General features: G+C 31.6%; 5 protein-coding genes and 1 long non-coding RNA gene across 11 annotated transcripts; 3 read left to right on the forward strand and 3 right to left on the reverse strand.

The window, feature by feature from the left end:
- LOC109344166 (probable E3 ubiquitin-protein ligase RHG1A) lies at window positions 51-3,430 on the reverse strand. 3 transcript variants are annotated; one of them, XM_019582810.1, is made up of 7 exons: window positions 3,319-3,430; window positions 1,999-2,451; window positions 1,257-1,965; window positions 1,095-1,145; window positions 924-1,022; window positions 524-688; window positions 51-376 (listed from the first exon to the last, which is right to left on the reverse strand). In XM_019582810.1, the coding sequence occupies exons 2-7, from the start codon at window positions 2,427-2,429 to the stop codon at window positions 224-226; spliced, it is 1,608 nt and encodes a 535-aa protein (XP_019438355.1). In that variant the 5' UTR covers window positions 2,430-2,451; window positions 3,319-3,430; the 3' UTR covers window positions 51-223. The 3 variants fall into 3 exon arrangements, with proteins under 3 accessions (XP_019438355.1, XP_019438353.1, XP_019438354.1); XM_019582808.1 differs by having other exon boundaries at window positions 1,257-2,451; XM_019582809.1 differs by lacking the exon at window positions 3,319-3,430 and adding an exon at window positions 2,644-3,154 and having other exon boundaries at window positions 1,257-2,451.
- On the forward strand, window positions 2,369-21,403 carry LOC109344173. The gene is made up of 3 exons (XR_002107292.1): window positions 2,369-2,453; window positions 20,857-20,860; window positions 21,389-21,403. It is a non-coding gene; the product is annotated as an uncharacterized LOC109344173 (long non-coding RNA).
- On the reverse strand, window positions 5,729-16,413 carry LOC109344170 (putative peptidyl-tRNA hydrolase PTRHD1). Of its 2 annotated transcripts, XM_019582816.1 has the most exons (3): window positions 16,007-16,413; window positions 15,310-15,506; window positions 5,729-5,741 (listed from the first exon to the last, which is right to left on the reverse strand). In XM_019582816.1, exons 1-2 carry the CDS (start codon window positions 16,382-16,384, stop codon window positions 15,324-15,326), a joined length of 561 nt encoding a protein of 186 aa, XP_019438361.1. In that variant the 5' UTR covers window positions 16,385-16,413; the 3' UTR covers window positions 5,729-5,741; window positions 15,310-15,323. The 2 variants fall into 2 exon arrangements, with proteins under 2 accessions (XP_019438361.1, XP_019438360.1); XM_019582815.1 differs by lacking the exon at window positions 5,729-5,741 and having other exon boundaries at window positions 15,173-15,506.
- On the forward strand, window positions 8,805-13,703 carry LOC109344167 (FK506-binding protein 5-like). 2 transcript variants are annotated; one of them, XM_019582812.1, is made up of 3 exons: window positions 8,805-8,941; window positions 9,969-10,953; window positions 13,390-13,703. In XM_019582812.1, exons 2-3 carry the CDS (start codon window positions 10,017-10,019, stop codon window positions 13,653-13,655), a joined length of 1,203 nt encoding a protein of 400 aa, XP_019438357.1. In that variant the 5' UTR covers window positions 8,805-8,941; window positions 9,969-10,016; the 3' UTR covers window positions 13,656-13,703. The 2 variants fall into 2 exon arrangements, with proteins under 2 accessions (XP_019438357.1, XP_019438356.1); XM_019582811.1 differs by lacking the exon at window positions 13,390-13,703 and having other exon boundaries at window positions 8,807-8,941; window positions 9,969-11,419.
- Window positions 13,684-14,760, forward strand: LOC109344168 (F-box protein AFR-like). Its single transcript, XM_019582813.1, has one exon. It carries the CDS (start codon window positions 13,699-13,701, stop codon window positions 14,728-14,730), a length of 1,032 nt encoding a protein of 343 aa, XP_019438358.1. The 5' UTR covers window positions 13,684-13,698; the 3' UTR covers window positions 14,731-14,760.
- LOC109344169 lies at window positions 19,267-20,763 on the reverse strand. Of its 2 annotated transcripts, XR_002107290.1 has the most exons (3): window positions 20,203-20,763; window positions 19,448-19,988; window positions 19,267-19,395 (listed from the first exon to the last, which is right to left on the reverse strand). XR_002107290.1 is itself a non-coding variant. In XM_019582814.1 (2 exons), exons 1-2 carry the CDS (start codon window positions 20,454-20,456, stop codon window positions 19,511-19,513), a joined length of 732 nt encoding a protein of 243 aa, XP_019438359.1. In that variant the 5' UTR covers window positions 20,457-20,763; the 3' UTR covers window positions 19,442-19,510. The 2 variants fall into 2 exon arrangements, 1 of the variants encoding a protein (XP_019438359.1); XM_019582814.1 differs by lacking the exon at window positions 19,267-19,395 and having other exon boundaries at window positions 19,442-19,988.

Genomic DNA, 21,951 nt, shown 5'->3' on the forward strand with positions numbered 1-21,951 from the left:
ATTTGATTCAAATGTTACTTTCTTTTCACTTTTTTTAGCTTAACAAGATGTTTGAGTCTATGAAGCCATTGGCTTGTGTTATTAAGTTATAATGGAGATGTAATTAATATCTGTACAAATGGCCAATAAGAAAAGGCAAGGAGGAAAACTGTATTTTGTACAAAAGTGACAACAAATATGAAGAAAATGAGGTGGGTAGATAAAAATAAACAATGCAATGCAATTAATGAGATGAAGATGATGAATTTGAAGGCCCTACTGGTGCTTTACAAATAGGGCACCAGTTCTTCAGCCTCAGCCAGTGTTGTATGCAGACCGCGTGATACTTATGCTCGCATTTCAGACTCCCCACTTCATCTTCAACCAAATATTCCTCCTGCAAACCAAGTAAATTATCTAACTCAGATATATCATCAAATGCAATAAGACCTTGAGCCATGATTGTGTTCTCAAGCAATGACACTCTGACGGTCATGACAAAGCAAAGTTACGCAAAAAGCTTCAATGAATGTACGAAAAATACCTGGCAGATGCTGCAATTGGTGTCATCCTTATGCTCATTGCAACTCTCGGCTTCATCCTCTGAGGGTGAGGGTTGATAGAAACTTCTCTTCAGACATTCTGATAGTGCTTCCTCTGTGAGAGCAGTGCTCACAGTACCAATCCTCTCTTCCAAAGCTAACAGTTCCTTCAATTACATAAAACCAAGAGATGAGAATAGCTAAAAATAAAAATAGTTTCATAACTCCAAAATAACTTCATGCCATATTTGCTTCAAAAACATGCATTGTTAATGTTTTCATCCAAAACTCTTGTAATGGAAAGCTCTCAAACCATAATATAGATATTATAAGAAAAAAGAGGGGAAATTAAACAAACCAATATAACAAATTGAATTGCGGCACCTTATAACATTAACAAACCTCATATGACATGTTATCGATGTCCAGCCGCATGTCTCTATGCTGATCATAGAAGCTCAGTCCATCAAGGAACAAGTTGGACTCCAGCATAAGAATTTGCTGCAAAAGCACAACATGGATGTGTCAAATATCCGGTCAATTAAGTCAAATAAACTTCAAATCAAGATTTACCTCGTGTGTTAGCTCAACATCTTGTTCAAGCCTCTCAAGTGCCAACATTACCTGCATAGAATTAAAAATAGCAATTTAGTTGTAGGCTCTCACATTAAAAAGTAAAACCAAGATAAATAAGAAATTAAAAAAATGTATTCCCATGTTTGCAATGAAAATTACCTCTGCAATACCATCCATATTGTAGCGGCGTCGAAAGCCCTCCCGACTTATTAGAGAACGAGTTATGCCATATTCTGAAGGAGACGTGGGCATAACACCATATAACTCCTCACTGCTAGTAACTGGCATAATATAAGAGCCTGGACGACTTAAAGCAGCCTCCACAGAAGAATGATGTGATACACAAGGAACATTAAGACCACCAGAACATGGCAAAGGAGTAATCGTTGCAAGAGAGTCATTGGGTGCCACAGGATTAGCATTTCCTTGGTTGGATAACCTTCCTCTGGCTTGGCCACTCACTGCTCTTCGTGTCCTAACTGATGCTACATTTCTCTCTGGCCTGTCCCCGAGGGAAGGAGTATTTATGGATCTTCTTGAATCAGAGATAGATATTCCATTTCGGGAAGCAGAATTCCGTCCCTCAAATGAAGGCCCAGTTAAGTTCTTCCCTCTAGCACTGGAACTGCTTTCCCCTTCACAATTTCTCTTTTTTATCAAACCCTTGCTTCTGTTAAGGGTTGAATCAGATGATGAACAGACACCTGCTGGGATGACATCAGATATAGAGTTGCATCTGAGGTTCCTCAACGCAGACCTATTGTTACCAACACGCACAATTTGACCGACAGTTTTAACTTCTTGAGCACGCAATCCAGGCTTTGTATGAAAATTCCTCCGAGATCTTGTATTAGATGCTACACTAGAGCTCCCTGCTTCCATTGGCATGACATCACTAGAGTCTGAATTTTCCACTTTCGCTTGAAGCCCTCTCTTAATATTTTCAGGTGGAGGGACAAGGTTTGAAGGTTCTGGTTCATCCTGTACGCTACTTGTTTCAGATGAATCTCCCTCTACTTGAGAGAACAAAGTTTTCCGAGGCCTTCGAAAGGTTTTTCCTGGGTTACTAGTCCCTGTGAAAGTTCTAGAGGAACTTCCCATTGCTTCCTTGACACTAGAAGAGGATCGGGTTGAATGTCTCAGAGATTTACCTTTCTCAGAAGAGCCAATTTGAGCACCTTTAGGAGAGCTGACTCTGCTACTGCAACCGAGGCGGTTGCAAGCTTGACCATTTCGATCTCTCGTATTAGCAGTATCTCTAAAGACATGGCCCATTCCCTTTCTAGGAGCTACCACCGCACCAGTAGTTCTTCTACCAGAATATTCATCCATAATTTGTTTATTCCTTTCAAATCTGTAATACAATGGCATGATATGTTAGATTATCAAAAGCTCAAACACATAACATTATTGTCAAAAACATATTTTATGGTACATTAATAACTGTGAAGTAATATTATTATTTACATTACATAAAACCTGGAGAACACATGTTCAGCCAGAACAATCAAAAAAGGAATTAAAACAGAAAACAATAGAGCAATACATGATTAGGTGATGATCAAAGCCAACCGCGAAAAAAACATGATTAGCCAAATTGCAAAGCAACTTCTCTTAGGAAGCAACATAGAAATTGAGTCCCTCAGAATCATTTAGTTTTTTAGAGTGAAACAATAACAATAAGTAATAAGTGATTGAAAAAACAATAAGATTAAAGAGGGATGGTAAGGGATAATCACATGGTGACAGTTGATTCAAAAAAAATTGGAAAGGTTCTCTTTGAAATGAAAGGATGAAGGTTTGTTTCAAATAATCTCCACACAATAACAAAGACTTAGTCTCCGTGATTTCAGAGCTGAAAATAAGCTCAATACAATACTATACTACAAACAAACACAAATCACAAAAACAAAAACAATCAAATTCTAAACTCCATGCACCCCTCATATAATCAAACATTTTCAACCAACCCAAAATTCATATTTTTTGAAGAAAAAATAATCAACATTAAAATTCATAAATTTTTATTCATGGGTGTGGACCAAAGTCCATAAAAATTACATTTTTACAACAAAAAAAACAAAGAAACTTCAATCATCCATGTATACAAAATGGGTTGATGAAAAAATATTGAATCACAAAAAAGAAAAAAGTCACAAAAAATTCAAAGGGAATTGAATAGGGTCAGTTCAACAGAGAAAAATGAATTTTTGGAAGCTACCTTTGAACACTTTGGTTCTTATTTTTCTTCTCCGTTTGAAACCTTTGGAACACAGAAGAAACAGAGAGAAAGAAAAGGGTGTAGCTTTTTGAGAGAGAGAAGCAAAGTCTAATAATACTTCAATACCCAATCCAATGAAGGTATTTTCATTTATTTTATTTGTTAAAAAGTTAAATAAAAAAATGGTTTAGTTTTTATTTTAGAAGATTGAGACTTGAGAATAGTGACCATTGATTGGAGGAGTTTGGGGTTGAAGATATGGAGGGGTTGGATTAATTGGAGTGACACTCCTCTCAAGTAATGAAGAGGTAAGTGATTTTTTCCTTTGTATTTTAAGGGTAGAAGTGTAACATCATTATACATAAAAAGGATATAAGTATCAATATATGTTACTTTTTGTTTACTTTTACACATCACTTATCTCTCCATTAATGGAGAGGAGTCTCACTCGATTAATTGTGATGTCATAACATTATTATTACGAGTTAACTAACATCATGAGTGAATGATAAATGCAATCAATAAATATTAGTTTAGTGGTGTAAAGTTATGTTAGATACTTCTAATCATTAAAATGTTTGATTATTGTGAGTGAGACTTATTGATAAAGATATTTACAAACTTCAAAAAAAATTAATTTTTTACTATAAGGTGAGAGATATTCTTAGTAATACAAAAAAAATATAAGATGGAGGAATGAATGATGAATCCCTTAAGGAAAACTTATATAATAAATCACTTTGATGAATTAAAAACAAAACTCTTGATATATTCTCGCATACAAAACTCTATTCCTTAGAAAAAAGAGTAACTTATGTAAATTGCAATAGTAAATCAGTCATTTATAAACACAATCATACATTTGAAACCATGCACATAATCTATGTATAGTAGTATATAATAAAATTGACTAGATACCGCTAATTAAATATTAAGTATAAACATTAAATAAATATATTTTAATCTTCTACATACGTAAATTGACTAGATACCGCTATGTTTATCTCTCTCATTCCAAAATTTTAACTTTTTTGTCAATACTCAATTGGGCTAGCACCTTTATCATGACAATTGAGTTGCAACGTAAATCTAATAACAAATTATAAATTATAAAACAAATGTGGTTATTATATGCAATATTGTCCTAACAAATTAATAGACAACAACTACATTAAAAAAATATTTTAACGTTATCACAAGACAACGCTATCATTTCATTAACGTTTGAATAGGACTTTTGTTTCTTATATATGTTTATGGAACAAATTTTTTTTTCCATTAATGAAGAGATAAATAATTATTTATATTTATATTTTTAATAGCAAAAATATAATTTTAAGATAAACAAATTGATAAAAATATTATTACATTTTATCTTTTTATATGTTATTGTATAATACTTGTCTTTTCATTAATAGAGATAATCTTTATTCATGTTAATGTTTATATCATCAAATGATTCAAATCAGATAGGTAGAAGCCAATGAGCTTATAATTAATCAGATTCTAGTTGTCTCTCAAGTCTCATATAAATCATGTGGGGTTGGATCGGTTTTATTCTAATATGTTTCAAATCAATTACAATAAAATAAAAATAGATAAAAATATAAATATTTAATTTTTTTAATTAATATAACATATTATGATTGATTTTGGACTAACTTTTAGACATGACTAGGACTTGCAAATCCTCATGTCGACTTTAATTTGATGGGTATCTCTGCAATTATGAAAACACCTCATACTCGATCAATATATTTTTATATAACATTTATTTATAATTATATTTTTTCTACATTAATTTTAGTGTCATCTATGGAAATGTAAGACATTTTTGAATATTTTAAAGCACGTGCTCAAAAGGAAATGATTGCCTACACAATACACACGCGGTATTCATCATTATTCTACCTTGTACCTTTGCACTAAATAATATCAACGGGATTCATATATATTTTAAATATTAATCAGGGCTTACCATTTTAGTAAATGAAAATATCACAATTATAAAAAGATTTTAATATTTACTTATTGTTAGTGTATAATTTTTTATAGATTAGTACATCACCATTATTATTCATGTATATTACATTTATTTTAGAGTTAATAATAATTAACACATAAAAAGTGAATAATATACTTATAATGTATAAAACTTTTACTCTCATATTGCATAAATATTAAAAACAAAAGATAATGAATATTGCTAGAAAGATTTATTCTCTTACTTTTTTTAATCTCCTTGCCTCAACCTTAATGATAATATCGTTTCATATTTTTCGTTGACTAAAGCCTAGAAATTTCATTTATTTTCCAGGAAACTTAAGTCGATATATTTTGCAGTTTTAACTACATTTAGTTCGAAAGGATGATATAACATTGTCTAACCTTAGAATTTAATTATTTGATTAGTTTGAACTTATCTTTTAGTTGTATTAAATTTATCATTTTATATTTAGTATTTATTATCATATTTTATTATTATCTTATCTTTACTTTATATTTTTAATATATTCTATGTTTTGATGGTAACATACTAACATTTTGAGTTTAGCCCATCTTTTTATTCAAAACATCTTGGTTTTTTTATATTAAGGAAAATAGATTTTATTCAATCAAGGAAAGAGAAAGGGAGTTTCAGAAAAAGAGATCGGGTTTGTCAAATGAGATTTCTATATGGAGGAAAACTTAGATACCCCTTTAATGTTTCAATGAGATTCATATTTAATTTATTTATGAAAGGAATTCTAAATTGAGTAGAATGGTAAATTAATTGTGATACTTAAGTTGAGGGCTCTTCATGTGTTTAAGTCATAATAAATTGTGTTTTCATTAAGAGTTGTGTCATGGAGAATGCTACCTATAGGCTGGATTAAGTTATATTACCGAATACTGATAGGTGAGTAAAGCTGCCAAAAGAGAAAGGACTATCATCATGTCAATATCAATGGAGTGAAAGCCACCGTAGACGTGAGCCCTTAAAGAGGGCAACAATATTAGGAGTCACACATTAAATAGAACATAAACTCAATATGAGACTTAAATCATGATATTCTTTCACCTTATACGCTACATAATATCATAAACAAATTAACCATGAGATGTGAGTTTGCATGAGAAATTAAAGTGGGGTTGGCAGTGACCAATTTGGACCACTCCAGCATTAAATACTCAACACAACAAAAATATGATGTATAAAAATAAATCGATTCAAAATCTAATCGTGTCTTATTCTCTATCCCAAAATTAATAATATGTTTCCATATAAATAAATAAATAAATTAAATAACAAAAGATAATATTTTTATATCATTTGTTAAAATCTGATTGATCTAGCACAATGAACAAAAGGGTTTTTAGCTTTAGAAAGCACTTGCAACTCAAAAGCTCCCTCCACCAACAAATCCATTGCAATAAGGCCAGCACGTTTTGGTTGTGGTTGGGACTTTGTGGTGCTCCATAAACAATTGGTATGGAACCCATCACAACATTTTCAAATACATTATATATGTTGAGTTGACCAACTCTCTAACGTGACTATTATTATTATTATTATTATAATAACTAGTGTCTACCGAGAAACACTCCTCTCCATCAATGGAGAGGTCAAGTTATATTTTGTAGTGTATTTTGAATGTGAAAATTGTAATTTCAATGAAAACTAAGGGTCGTAAATGACATTATCTTTTGGCTTGTTAGTACATTTTTCCATAACTTACCTCTCCATTAATGAAGATGAGTCTAACTCGTGTCTACAGGCACTTCGTACTTACCAGTCAATATTGTATGGTACTACGTATTTAATTTTTATATATTTCATTTTTTATAATTAGAATATATTTGTTGTATTCAGTGTATTTTATATTATATTTTTTCTGTGTTTATGATAATATTTAGTTTAAGTTGAAAGATGTGGTTAATTAATATATTGGTGGTGGTTAATTAAAAATATATGGTTTTTTGTAAAAATTAAATAATGTGAAGGACAAATAGGAAGTGAAAACTAGATCTAAGTACTTATTAAGATGACAACAAATTTTTAAGGGCTTACAAATATATTAAGCTAATAAGTTGTGTTATATATTCATCAGAAAAAAGCTAATAAGTTGTGTAAAGTTGTAAAATATGAAAATATATATAATTAATTTTGCTGCATGACCTACTTGCCAATATTTAAAGTTGTGAGGCAATGCTAACTTCTAAGCTATCAAATTTCAATTTATCAATGGTAATACAAGTACAATAAACCAATTAAATATAATTTTTCTTCTATTTATTCTTCAAGTAACTAATGATATTTCATGATAAATGATGATGACCTTTCTTAATTAGTTACTCTAAGATTAAACGACAACATTAATGAGAAAAACATGGAAAACTATAGTATGTACGTATTTAATTGAAGGAAACAACATTAATATCAGGTATAAAAAAAGTATGTATTTAAATTGTAAAAGTTTTTTTTTACTATTATTCATTATTCATTTAAGCCTAATTGATTCTACTATAAGTAGAGAAAAAATATATACTATCAATATATAAATTTTATACATTATAATTCTTATATCTAATTTTGGCAGTATCACGTTACATCTCACAATCATTACTTCAAACTATACTTTTCTGAAGCAAAATGATAATTGAAGTGAGTAAAATACCTCGTAATAATAACATTTTTACACACGTGGTAATAATTAATTTTTGTGGAATCATGTTTAAGAAATTCAATTGACTAGCAATTGAGATTAAGGTGAGTATAATCACACTCAGCCATCATGTCACAAACATGTCTATCACACTCTAAGTGAGAGGTTTGAGTCTAAAAATTGACCCGACAATATTCAAGTAAGGATGAGAAGAGAATGATAAGGTGGTCTAATGGTTAAAGTGAATGAATTTAACGAATGAAAGGAGGCTGTAGGTTCGAGTCTCACTCATACCAAGAAAGAGATATAAAATAGTTTGATAGTTATAAGTAGAGTGAATGAGATTGTGAATTCGAATTTCGTCAATATCAAATATTAATATACTAATATTTGTCGATAAAAAAAATAGGAATTATAGACAAATTTTAGTAGTCATAGTTTATTTCATAGAACACTCTTAACTCATATAGTACTTTAATTTTTCACCTTATATTCTTAACTAAATTACAACATAAGCTTGTATTCTTACTTATTTGCTCTTGATGCTTTTTTCTATTTCTTTGCAAATAAAAAGTACATTCTCTTGCACTTTGTAGATTTTTTAATTTAATTATCGTATATAAACGATATTAAGTTTGGCACACTAGCTGAATCCTTAAAGTTAATTTTAGACTTGTTATTCTTGTTCCAAAGACAAATCTATAATTTTTTGTCTTAATCTGTTCTATAACCTAGTTGTGGAAATTGGAATTGTTGGTCTTTTATCTAATTTAGAAAAAAACTAAAATTATTGCCTAATTTTCGCTTCGTTTATGATATTGTTAACCCTCACAAATCCCTCTTTCAGTTTTTTTATCTTCCAACCAATTTTTTTCTTTTTGTTTTGCCTATTTCTTGATACATTTTTTTTCCTTTCAAAGCAATTTCATTTACTTTGTGCATGCAAATTCACTCATCCATGCACTTTCTTTTTCAAGGTACGTTATAACTTGAACCCTCCCTTTGGTTCTTGCAAACTTACACTTCCTTTTCTTTCTTTTTTATTTGCTTTTTTTCAATATCAAGTTATTGAATATTGTTTGCTTCTCTTGGTAAATTAATCATTGTGTATCATGTTCATGGTTGGTTTTCTTTTCTTTTAATTTGCATTTTAAGGAATATACATTTTGGTTAAGAGCATTCATACGTGATTATCAATTGGAAATATCATGTGACTAATGAAATGCTTTAGGTACCTTTGATTTATATTATCCATGAAATTAAACAAAGTCTTTTTCATATCCCAATTTGTGTCTCAATCCAATTAAAACTTGTTACTCAATTAAATAGAAAAATCATAAAAACAAAATTATATTACTTGATGTAAACTTATTGAGTAGAGACAAAAAGATAAATAGTTTTTGGGACAACGAATCTCAATCTAATAAATAGGGACAATTCCTTCACGTGATCACAAGAGTCATAAGATAGGATGGAGATCCTCTGTCACACACCCTATCCCAAACTCTATCTCAATCCAATCAACTGAACAAGTAATATAAAAATATATAATTTTGTTTTTAAGATATTTGTGTTTACTTATGTGTCAATTTTTAATGGGAGGGGACAGAAAATTGGGATAAGCTTTAGGACAACTAAGCCTTATTTCATAAAATAAGTAGGTTTTACTCTGGAATAACATGGATTATATCATATCCTCATGGGCACTTGACTTAGTCTTGTAGATATAGATAGACCATGTTTTGTACATAATTTTTTAGGTGGTATTAGAGTAAGCTTATATTTGTTTGTATATTGTATTAGAGCAAAAATACATTTCTAATGACTGGTTCATTAGAAACGTAAATATCTAAATGTATCGGAAAAAACAATCACTTATCTCGAAAGAGAAATAGTTAGTGGAATATCACTAATTATACAAAAACAGTTTCCCTAGGTTTGAGAACACTTATGCTTTTCTCTTTTGTAGCTCCTTATATGAGATCAATTTTTGGTAATGCACAGGTTCATTCCAGAAAAATTCTAAGGTGAGATTGTGAGACACTTATTGACATGGCAACAAAAGCAAAAGAGAGTAATGTTGTTGGTAAAGAGAAGAAGACCAACACAAAAAAGACCACAACAACAAACCTAATACATAAGGCCACAACCTCAAACCCAACAGAAAAACCTGTCCCAAACTATCTCAAACCCACAATAAGCTCAAGCCTAGTTGAGTCCCATTCCATCAACTTCATCAAAAATGATGCACCAAAAAAGACTAATATAAACAGAAGAAGATCTTTTGATAAGCCACCATCACCTTCAAGGTTACCAAAACAAACACACCCTTCTCCTTCTTCTTCTTCTTCTTCTTCTTCAAGACAACACAAAGCCCTTGTGTCCCCTGGCCCACGTAAGAGATCGCTATCATTGCCACTTAAAAGTAGTAACCATTCTAAGACCATTCCACAGATCCCCAAAGAAGGAAAAGCACACCAACCAGCACTGTTTGATAAGAGTATTGGTAAGAAGAGTAGAAGCCCAAGTCCTTCTACTACTTCAACAACCACTAAGGAGGTGCATGATGATGCTTTTGCTTTTGCTTCTGCTAAATCAACCAATGCTGAAACTACTACAGAAGGGTTATGTGTTGAAACTGAGCCAGAAGTTAAAGAAGATATAAATAATAGAAAGGAAAATGTTGAGGCTGGGGAACTAGAAAAAGTGGAGAAACAAGAAGAGGATGAAAATAAGGTCGAATATGATATTCCACCTCATGTTGAATCTGAACATGAAAATGAAAATGAGCATGATCATGAGGTTGAGGAATCTGATCAGTTTCATCATGTTCATGTTGACCCTGATGAGAAGTTAATTTCTACAGTGCCAGAAGTAGAAGCTGCCAAAGAAGAGAAGCATGATGAGGATGAGAACAGAAACCAAGAAGAATGCAGCAATATTAATGGGACAACCCCAGAAATTAATCACTCTACAACTGAAGAAGAAGGTGAGAAAAAGATAGAAGAGGGTCACAAAAGTGAGAATGATAATGAGGAAGAAGCAGTAGTTGAAGAAGAGAAAAAAGGTGTTGAAGTAGGAGGAATGAGTGAAGATGTTAATGTGAAGAAAGAAGGACAAGATGATGATGAAGAAGAAGAAGAAAAGATGAAGAGAGAAGTTGAAGAAGTGAATGGTGAAGAGTTAACACAACCTATGCAAAAAGTGGAAGATGGGATGAAGGAGTGTCAGGTATCTAATGATGTGATAGAAGAGAATGCAAGCAAACTTTTGGAGGCAAGAAAGAACAAGGTGAGAGCATTGGCTGGTGCATTTCAAACTGTCATTGATCATCAAACTATATGAAAGCAAACCAACCACATGTTCTTCATCTTGAGACATCTACACATGTTCAACCATAGACATTCTAATCAAACAAAACATCAAAAGAAATAGGGTATGTTGTCTCACATCTTATCTCATTACACCAATATTTTGATATTGGACGATAGCATATGAGACATGATCTGTTATAACAGATTTTAGTTACGACAATATATGAGATATGATCTGTCATGATAGATTTTTGTTCATGTTGAGTTCAATAATTTGTTGTTTTTTTGCTAGCTCATTTTCATTAACATGTCTAATTATTATCATTGTACCATAGTGTTTGCTCATATGTACACTAATATTTTCTTTTATTATTAAACAATTTAGTACCTTTTGTAATTTATTTATTAATAAATTACTATTTCATTCTAGTACCTATTTATTACTGTTTAGGGTGCGTTTCTACAACATGAAAACTTGTCGGTCAAATAATTATAGGAGAAATAGTTTATGGAGAAAACAAATCTGAGGGAATATAATTTTTACCTATATGAAAGGTGCTTGAGACTTGTACACCACAAATCTTAGTATATGGCTAGTGGTTTGAATGAACACATTACCCAATAATGCAAAAAATAATTCTTGAAATCTTTTGGAATATTTGTTATGTCATTATTATAACGTTTGAACATGAGGATTGTTTTAAGAATGGAGATGAGTTTGTGACAAGACAATAAAATCCAGGTGTCTAATTAGAATAGATCCTAGCAAAAATCATTAATACATATGAATAAAGATCTTTTTCATTAATAGACAGATAAATACATGTATTTTTTATTATTTTTAATAATAAAAATATAATTTTATTGTAATTAAAAAAATAAATATATCATTAAAAGTTATATTTTCTTTGCTTTTTCAAACATTTATCTCTTTATTAAAGTAAATTTTTAAACTCGATGTGTATTCATCATGTGGTACCCTCACTTGAATTAAGGTATCTTGGAAAGTAATAGTAATTGAAGTGGAAGGCAAGGGTAACCAATAAAGTTGGGCCATTACCATCAATCGCTGTAAATAGATCAAGAGCATGTTTATTACACAACCAATAAAGTTGTGGCTACATATAACAACATTCTTAGATTCATATTGAGAGGCATAGAGTTGGAGGCATATGTATGAATGTTTGTTGGTAAAAGTGTAAGAGAAGTGGATTAATCAATTATGATGATTTGAATGTCATACTAGGATTTATATAAAAATACATTATTAATACATAGAATGATGAGAGAAAAAATCTAGTTTTATAAATTGTTACTATATCATTTACTATTCATATTTTATCATCATTTTTAAATAAATAATAATACAAATAAATTATGATTGATGTACTAGCCGTATATGAACTTTTATACTAATAATATATAAATAATACAATATAAAATAATACATAGAGTACTATACCATTCAAATAAACAAATAGTTGGGTAGCCATGCCTAATGGGTCACCCTAGTATCTAATCTTATTTCTAGATATTATTCTTTTAGTTGAGTGGGAGGAAATTTGACGAAAAAAGTTAATAACATATTTAAATAGAGTAAGTATTTTCACCACTATTAGAGAAGAAAATACTATCAAATATTAAAGTAAAAATAAATATTTTTATCTTTTTATTTAAAATAAAATGGTAATTTTATCTTCAAACGCAAATAAAAAAATAATAACACATCTCCTTAGTATTGGAAAAAATCCTTAAAACTTGTTAATTATGGCTTTGGAAAATCAGAGAAAATTATGAACTAATTGTTGTGAACTTTTAATGAAGAGTACACATGTCCATTGACTAATCTACTTCCACCCCCATTTGTTGTTCCTCCCTAATTGCTAGTTCTTTTAATTTTAGTTTATTCAATTGAGTTTGTTTATATTTATCTCATTGGAAAATCAGAACAACAATAATAATTTGTTTTTCATACAACTAGACAATTAAAATTATGTAATAGAATGAGATAATTAATTAATAAGACGTTGATCTAATTGTGTAAGTCTCACTTATTGAAATGAAAACAATCACGAATCCTAAATGATTAAATTATGGGACATGGGAACTAGAAAAGTTGAGGTTGGATACAATGATTGCTACTTTAGTGTTGGCAATGACCTTAAAAATTCCCACTCTTGTTCTCTATACACACTGTACAAATCCACACAATCTCTCCTTTCATCAGATCCATCTACTCCCAAAATTATTAAAGGAATCCAAATCAATTAACCAACTACCCCAATTACATCGCTTTCATTCTTTTCCAGCCCTAACTTTTTGTTTCTTTAATCCCAAGTTATTGTCATCTATTACATTATTTCTATTAATAGAATAGAATTTGAACTCGTAAACTCCATGTCACAATTCTGAGTCGGAATATGAATGATAGTAATACTGAGAGTGAGAGAGAATCATTGATTCCAGGGTTACCTGATGAAGTAGCGGAGCTATGTCTTCTTCATCTTCCATACCCATACCATTTTCTTCTTCGCTCTGTTTCATTCTCATGGAACATAGCTATATCAAACCCTTCATTCCTCCACACAAAGCATTCCCTCTCGCGACCTTATCTCTTCGTCTTCGCCTTTCATACACCAACCTCCACCGTCCAGTGCCACGCCCTCGACATTTCCACCGCTCGATGGTTCTTCCTTCCACCTGCGCCCTTCCCCGCCGCCGTATCGTTCCCGGAGCTTGCCTGCGCTGCACTTCCGCGCCAGGGGAAGCTCTTCGTCATGTGCGGAACGGATTGCAGCAACGTTGTTTACAGCACCGTCACAAATAAATGGTCGTCGGCGTCACCAATGCCAACCGCGAAGTCGTTATTCGCGGCGGAGAGTGTGAGCGGGAAAATCGTAACCGTCAGCGGTAGTGGAACTGAAATCTACGACTCAGAGAGTGACACGTGGAGGTTAGGTCAGAGGTTGGGTGATGAGCTGGCAAGTTACGAAATGGTAGCAGTTAACGGAAAGGTATACGTAACGGAAGGGTGGAGGTGGCCGTTCATGTTCGGGCCGAGGGGTTGGGTGTACGACTACGATTGCGACACGTGGCGAGTGATGGGGAAGGGAATGAGGGAGGGTTGGACAGGGATCGGAGTAGGTGTAGGAGGAAGAGTGTTCGTGGTGACGGAATATGGTGAGTGTCAGGTTAAGGTGTATGACGAGGAGAGTGACACGTGGCAATATGTGGGAGGTGATAGGTTTCCAAGTGATGTAATGAAAAGACCCTTTGCGGTGAGAGGGTTTGAAGAGAAAATGTATGTGGTGTGTGGTGGATTGAACGTGGCAATTGGAAGTGTTGTTGGTAATGATAATAATAATGGAGTGAGAATGAGGTGGGAGGTGGTGGAAGCACCAAAGAGATTAGGTGAATTGTCACCATGGAAATGCCAGGTGCTGTATGCATGAACTAGTATGGAGTCAAGAATATGAACTACTGGGATAGGGATTTTGAGTTTGAAGAGTTTATGTTCAAATGTTTGAAACTTGTGTCATTGTGGAATGCATCTTCTCAACACTCTTGATCATATCATGTTTAGCATCTTTTTATTTCACTGTCAAAGAACTAAGAATATGTTCCGATTAACAGCAAAAAATTAATTATTATTTACTAATATATATAACCAAATGATGATTTTTCTTCAACATTGTATACAGTATTGTTGTCAAATGAAATAATTCCAGAGTGAAGAAAAAATACAATATTGCGAGTCAATCACCGTCTCAAGCTTTTAAGATGCCTAAATAACATGATAGCTAACAAACTCTCATAAAACTCGTCCACTAGGGTAATGTGGGGGACTTTGTTCCTCTATAAAAACACCCAATTTTTCAAATATTTCCAACAAGGTCGATCCAAACAGTTTATCTCAATGAATGCAGTGCATTGGACTGCAAATCTGAATTCCTTAAAGGAGCTTCATTCAAAGACTATAAAAAATTCAGAATTCCCCATCATAATTCAATGCAATTTCAACCTAAGGCTACAAATTAATCTGACATCACTTACAGAGTTTCAACTTCTTAAAATGTGAAGATACAATTGACTTAGGGTAAGGTTTTGTTGCAAGACACGTAGGTACGTTTTCAGGTTGTTCAATCCACAATTTGTGAATGATCCCACCAGCTGTGAGCTTCTCAGACAAGTTTTTGATCTGGGTTTCTCCCTTTACTTCAAGTGTAACCTATAGTTAAAATTCATAAGCCAATTTAATTCACAAACCATATGCTACGTTACAGCACATATGAATTAGATCTATATAGTCAGAACTATAAACAACATATGCAGGCCCAATGCACTCTCACCTAGTGAGTGTAGATGTAAGTAGTCTTATCGGTCGTAACCGGATATTTACAGGATTCTCATAACCTTATAGTTGTGCCGAAATTACATTTGTATACATAACAACATCAACCGGTGAGTATATATGTAAGCAGTCTTACCAGTCTTAACCGAATATTTACAGGATTATCATAACCTTATCATTGTGCCGAAATTACATTTATATACACAACAATATCAACTAGGTATCAAATTACTACCTCTAAGTTTGCAACAATTTCTGTAACTGTCACTACTAATTAACTACTAAAAATTTGCAGTTAATAAACACACATTATTTCATTCATGATATTCAAATCCTTTCAAAGCAAAATTAAACGAAATAAAGAGAGAGGAATTTACCTTGTGCATAGAATCTAATTTCTCAGGGCTACAATAATCGATTGTGACAGGATCATCTTTACTGCACCAAACGGCCGAAACAGAAGCGTGGCAACCTTGAGTAACCACGCTACCTAGCGGCCACGTGTCGATCAGATCTCGCCGGAGCACCACGTACTGGACCACCACATCAGTGTTTTCCGGCTGCGACGCCGTATCGTTGATATCTTTCGTGGTGGGATCGGTAGCGAGTTGACTCATTGAGTTTGAGTTTAACCTACTCGCTATTGGTAAATATGGAACCCTAATCTTATTCCTGAATTGTGTGGTTGAGGTTGAGAAAGGGAGTGAGGAAGTGAAGAACACGCGAAACGATGAGAGTGGAATAGTGCAGGCCATTCATAAACTCAAACTATGTGCTATGTTGCTACTAAGCCTAGCCTACTATCAAATATTTGGGTATTAATGGGCCATAGCCCAGCCCAGTAATTTGCCTCACAATTTTGAAGAATAATGTATCTATAGAACTCTATATGTCAATGAGAGGTTGGTCTATTGCTAGGGCCCCACTAGATCGAAATTGTGTTCTCTGCGATATTGGATTCTATACTGAAATATGAGGAGATAAATATATTTATAAGTTTTTAATCTATGTAATTCATAAATAATAATAAAAATTGTATTATTAGTTTTTTTGGATGTCAAATGTTAGAATATAGGCCTAGCAGTGAACTCTTTAGTATCGACTATAATATCAGTTCCACAAAAACCTTGTATAAGATTAAAGGTTACAATTAGTGAGAATAATATTTGTTGTCACACACTCAAAAATCGGGGTGAATGTGAGACGAGTTGTGACAAGTTAAGCATGTCCCTAAATATTGATTGTGTCAAATTTTGAACTCGGACTCATCCCAATTAAGATGAGACACGTGAGGGACGAGTCCAAAATAAGACGAGTCAAGATATGGACAGACCCGGGTAGAAAAATGACAAAATGACAAACGTAAATTTTTTCCTCAAATCTTTAAGCATGTACAAACAAATTTATCACAATCTGTGTATAAACTCAACTAAAACCTACATCTCACATACATTAGAATATAAACTATAAACCATAAATTGCACATTAAGCTAAAAGATATAACAATCACATGACTGGAAATTATAGAAGACATTGAAAATTTAAAAACAATTTAAACTGTCAAGTGTCAACATAAACTGATGTGTTCTTGTAAATGATAAAAAACACATGAGAACTAAAATGACAACAACACGACAATACTAAAAAATTCACACAAAAATGAATACAATAACTAGCTATTAACGGAAAAATGAAACTTAAATTGGAGTACACAAAAATTAAAAATTAATCAATTTTCTATCAATAAGTGGTGTGAATATGTTGTATGGGGTGGTAGGTATTTGAGTTATGTGGACCGAATATAATACGCATTGATAGGTACTTATTCCACTATTTTTGATAAATAACTATAAGGGACACATCAAGTGATTCGAACATATACTTTAACCCGTCATTTTTTGACGACAAGTCTGTCCCTTTTTAATTGGGTTTGTCATTTTTTATTTATTTGGATGAGCCAGACTCGTCCTTAAGTGATCAAGTTGATACACATCTACGGATCGGGTCTTACTCACTTACTAAAAAAATAATTAATTCTTGCAACATACCACCAAAAAATTAAGAATTGGGTTGTGAGTGGTTGATCTAAACTATATATCAAATATTATATAAGACATGAATATGTGATAACTCACAATGATTTGCTAGTTGGTGGTAGCAAATCATTTGTAGACAGCAACTAACATGATTCACAGAATACAGCACTTCCACCAAAATCATGTCCAAGTCTTATCCACTTTATCATGAATACAAGGGAATCTTGAAATGAAATGTGTCCAGGTTCTATTCTTTTTCTTTGCCTTTTGCCACATTCATTTGAACTAAATCAAAACTTCAAAAGTGAACCTTATTTTCAAGTCACCGATGGTTTTCCCTTTTCAATCTCCGCTTTAAACCATATTTTCAATTCACCGGTGATAGAGAATAAAATATAATTCTTTATACACAAAAAAATCACATATATTATTTCTTAAAAAACGTATCACTTGTGTCATATATATTACTCTTCTTATAATATTATATATTTTTTTATCACAATATATCATTTTTCTATATTGATCGTAAATAGCATTTATGGTAATCCATAATACGCCCATGATCTACTCCATATTTGCTTGGTGTCAATTTTGATAACGTTCACTTATTATGTGGCAAGAGCAATCTTAATTCTTGGAGAGATTTAGTTTATTCATTATAGTATATATGAATCTCTCTACTTTGAGAGACTTGACTTAGAACAAAAAAAGATTATCATCTTTGTTTCGTTCATTTCGGGTATCCTTAAGCTTATATAACTCTGATCCAGAACATGTCCTTATCATATAAATAGATCTCCTTATCCTTTAATATTATGCATATATTCCTTATATGTATATGGTAGTTATATAATTTGTCATTTATTATATAAATTGAGTTTGGATAGGTTCAGGGTTAGATATTGCCTATACCATACACATAAAAGAATTCTCCCTATTAATGGAGAGACAAATTCTTGGTTTTGCATTTGTAATTAAAAATAAAAGTGTGATATTATTATCTTTAAATGATAAAATTGTCCTTTCATTCTATTTTTTCATGTTGTTTTTTAGGTGTTTGTCTTTTCATTAAGGGAGAGAATCATAATCCACCAAACACAATCCTAAAGCCAATTAAAATCTAAACCTAATCAAAACGGCTTTTTCTTTTAAATTTGGATCGAGTTTGGATGAGTACCTACATATTCGAACGAGGTTGCCATTCTTACGCTAAAACGTACACTTCAAATTCGTTTCTTATTGAGCAAGGCAACAATTTGTAAAGTCATAATATTTAATGGACACATAAAATAAAGTATTACTTTTCTTTCTTATGTATCAATTTATCTAAAGGATAGGATAAGATTTGTTCAAGACGGGTTCCAAATACCAACCAAATAAACAAAGTTTCTTGGCCATTCCCCCACCTATCTCTTTCACCACTATCCTCAAGTGTAAAGAAAAAAACAAACAACCTAAAACGTATAATTTATACTCAATCTCTTGATTTAGCCATGTCCACCTTACACTATTGTTCACTTAATTGGTTGCTTGTCTTTCCCTTTTCTAGTATTCATGTAATTCCAATATCTATATCCACTCTAGAAACAAAGAAAAAATAATGGACCAAAGCTCATGTCATTATATAAAACTTTCATTAATTTCATACATATAGACCCACGGCATATGAACATTATATTCCTTGACAAAATTTATTTCTAAGTTATAACAAAAAGATCAAGATAAGTTTTTTCCTTTTATTTTTTAATATAAATAGTAACTCTATAGCCAATACTAATAAATTTTATTTAATAACAAGAAGAAAACAAATTAATAAAAATAAAAGCTCCATGTTGAATGTTAAAATTAACCATCATTATCTTCTTCCCCATCATCATTCTCTTTCAAATCCGCAAGAGAAAAACTCCTAGACTTGAAGCTCCTAAGTCTAAGCCTCATCTCAGCAGCATAAGATTCAGGTAACCTATCTTGGCACACATGAATTTGATACTCTTGTTTCTTCTCCTCTACCAAGGAAGATGAAGATGATGAAGAAGAAGAAGATGATGATGAAGTAAATGGTACTTTTCTAGCTTTTTTCCCATCATCTTCATAATCATAATCTTCATCATCTTGAGACTCATCCATAGGCAAAAGGGGCATAGATTGAGGGTTGGACCATGTGTAAAAGTTTGATGATTTTTTGGACCATTTTGATGCAATAAGAATCCTTCTTCTCTTATTTAAAGGACTCTCTTGTTTTTGTAATTCTTTCAAGTTACTCACTTGGGATAGATTTGTAAATGACTTTGATTTCCCATCAAAATGGCTTGATAATCCCCTCCTGCAAAAAAAAAAAAAATCCTATAATCAAAATCAAAGATAAACAAATAATACACATATAAATTTACAACACCAAAATTAATGAAAAATCATGTTTTGACCAAAACCCAATAATTCATAAACAAAAAAGAATACAAATTTACAAACATAAAATACAAAGAACTCAATTATCCAAAACAAGTTTAAGAAAAGAGAAAGAGAGAAAAGGAACAAACTTGATGGGAAGAGAATCTTCTAATGAATCCAAAGAACCCAACCCAGTTTTTTCCTTGAAGTTACTCTGCACTTCATCTTCTTCATCCTCGATATCACTATCATCGGGTGTTCCGATCGACGATGAATTCTCCGACTCCGATGAACCGCCGGCGAAAAACTTGGGTGGACCAGCGATCTGGAATCCTGAACCATCCTGAACCGGGTTCAAGAACAAGCGTTCCTTGTTCTGTGTAGAATCCATAAAAAACTCCATTTTTTATTGTTTTGGTTTATGTGCAAAAGATTGGTAATGAAATGAAGGAAACGGTGGAGCGCGTGGTTTTAACCTTGTCCTCTTCTACGTCCTCTCTTCCTTTTGGGTTTCCAAGTAATGGGTCTATTTCTCATCAATCTGAAGGTTCAGCGAGTTGAGTCAGATACTGACTCAGTAGATGGGTTTGGAGGAAGAGAGTGTAACCATTAACAACACTTGTATTATCTATTTATCTTCTTATGTGGAGCGAAGCGAGGAATAAAAGGAAGGAAGAGAAAATTTAGAGAACTTTTACATAGAAAAGTTGAATGAATTGAGCATGAACACATGAGGATTTTATATATAATATAGCTTGTTTATTTGGTGAAACTAGTTTCAAACTGTAAAAGAAAACTTCTAGTTTTGTACCTAACTTATTAAACCAGTTTTTAAAAATTGAATAATGGAGTTTTATGAAATAATTTATTTGGACAAACTTTTATATATAGATTAAGTAATTTGCTTTTTATCTATTAGAATACATTTTATTTTGCCTAAATTGATCCTACTTTATCCACATCAAAATTTTAAATATATGATATATATGTCAATAGTATTTTATATTAAGCATCCATGAAAGTGTTTAATTTTATTAAACATAAACACCTGAAAACATCTCTAATATTTTGTTTTTTGGTACTCCCAAAAGTATTCTCTTACTTATTTTGAATAATGTATTCATTTATTTTTTTAAAATAATTGTCTCTTCCAATAAATATCTCTATCAAGAACTAAATATTTAATATGTTTTCGTGAATCTAATTAAGCATATATGATTAAATATATTGTTACTCCTAATTTTTTTGTTTGTGATACAATCTACTTACTTCTCTCTAACGAACACGTGTTAAAAATTAATCTTTTGTAAAGTATAGATAATAATATTATCAAAGTAAGTTTTGCTTCTTTTAGTGAAGTCCATTTCAGATAAAAATAAATAAATATATGATATCATACTTAAAAAAGGGCTGAGTATTTTTTATACTTATTTCTTGCAATGTTGAAAAGAAAGGAAAAAACAAAACATATAACAATATTCATTCTCTCCAAGGAGGGTTTGTTTGTTTATTAAATCCTTTTTATTTATGTTACTATAAGGTGCTCTTTTATCACTATTTATTGGTAATACTTTATAATAACTAAGTATTATTTAGTTATTTTTATCAAGTACTTTAATATTTACACTTTATATTTACAAATATGGGTTATTTCTAATTGTTAACACATTTTTAAATATATCTGGGAATAATAACTATTTAACCGTTTTTTAAATGTACGTGAAACTAGGTAAATGTAACTCAAGATAGATAGAGTATAAGAAATGTTAAAAAAATATTTTTATAAGTCACGTAAGAAGGTTTTGTTTATTTGACAGGTTCAATATATATGACGTGCAGGGACATACACCAGAAAATTGAATTTACCCTTTTTAATGTTCATCATCATGAATTAATGG

This window comes from Lupinus angustifolius, chromosome LG03 (genome assembly GCF_001865875.1).
Source record: "Lupinus angustifolius cultivar Tanjil chromosome LG03, LupAngTanjil_v1.0, whole genome shotgun sequence".
Lineage (NCBI taxonomy): Eukaryota > Viridiplantae > Streptophyta > Magnoliopsida > Fabales > Fabaceae > Lupinus > Lupinus angustifolius.

What these genes read in the sequence shown, in the direction of transcription:
- LOC109344166 (XM_019582808.1), bottom strand. Translation starts at nt 2,429, where the DNA reads ATGGATGAATATTCTGGTAGAAGAACTACTGGTGCGGTGGTAGCTCCT. An exon ending in ATATGGATGGTATTGCAGAG is followed by an intron (nt 1,146 to 1,256) that starts GTAATTTTCATT and finishes AATTCTATGCAG; the next exon opens with GTAATGTTGGCACTTGAGAG. An exon ending in CCAATTGCAGCATCTGCCAG is followed by an intron (nt 377 to 523) that starts GTATTTTTCGTA and finishes CTTGGTTTGCAG; the next exon opens with GAGGAATATTTGGTTGAAGA.
- LOC109344167 (XM_019582811.1), top strand. Translation starts at nt 10,017, where the DNA reads ATGGCAACAAAAGCAAAAGAGAGTAATGTTGTTGGTAAAGAGAAGAAG.
- LOC109344168 (XM_019582813.1), top strand. Translation starts at nt 13,699, where the DNA reads ATGAATGATAGTAATACTGAGAGTGAGAGAGAATCATTGATTCCAGGG.
- LOC109344170 (XM_019582816.1), bottom strand. Translation starts at nt 16,384, where the DNA reads ATGGCCTGCACTATTCCACTCTCATCGTTTCGCGTGTTCTTCACTTCC. An exon ending in AATTAGATTCTATGCACAAG is followed by an intron (nt 15,507 to 16,006) that starts GTAAATTCCTCT and finishes TTTTAACTATAG; the next exon opens with GTTACACTTGAAGTAAAGGG.
- LOC109344169 (XM_019582814.1), bottom strand. Translation starts at nt 20,456, where the DNA reads ATGGAGTTTTTTATGGATTCTACACAGAACAAGGAACGCTTGTTCTTG. An exon ending in GAAGATTCTCTTCCCATCAA is followed by an intron (nt 19,989 to 20,202) that starts GTTTGTTCCTTT and finishes TTTTTTTTGCAG; the next exon opens with GAGGGGATTATCAAGCCATT.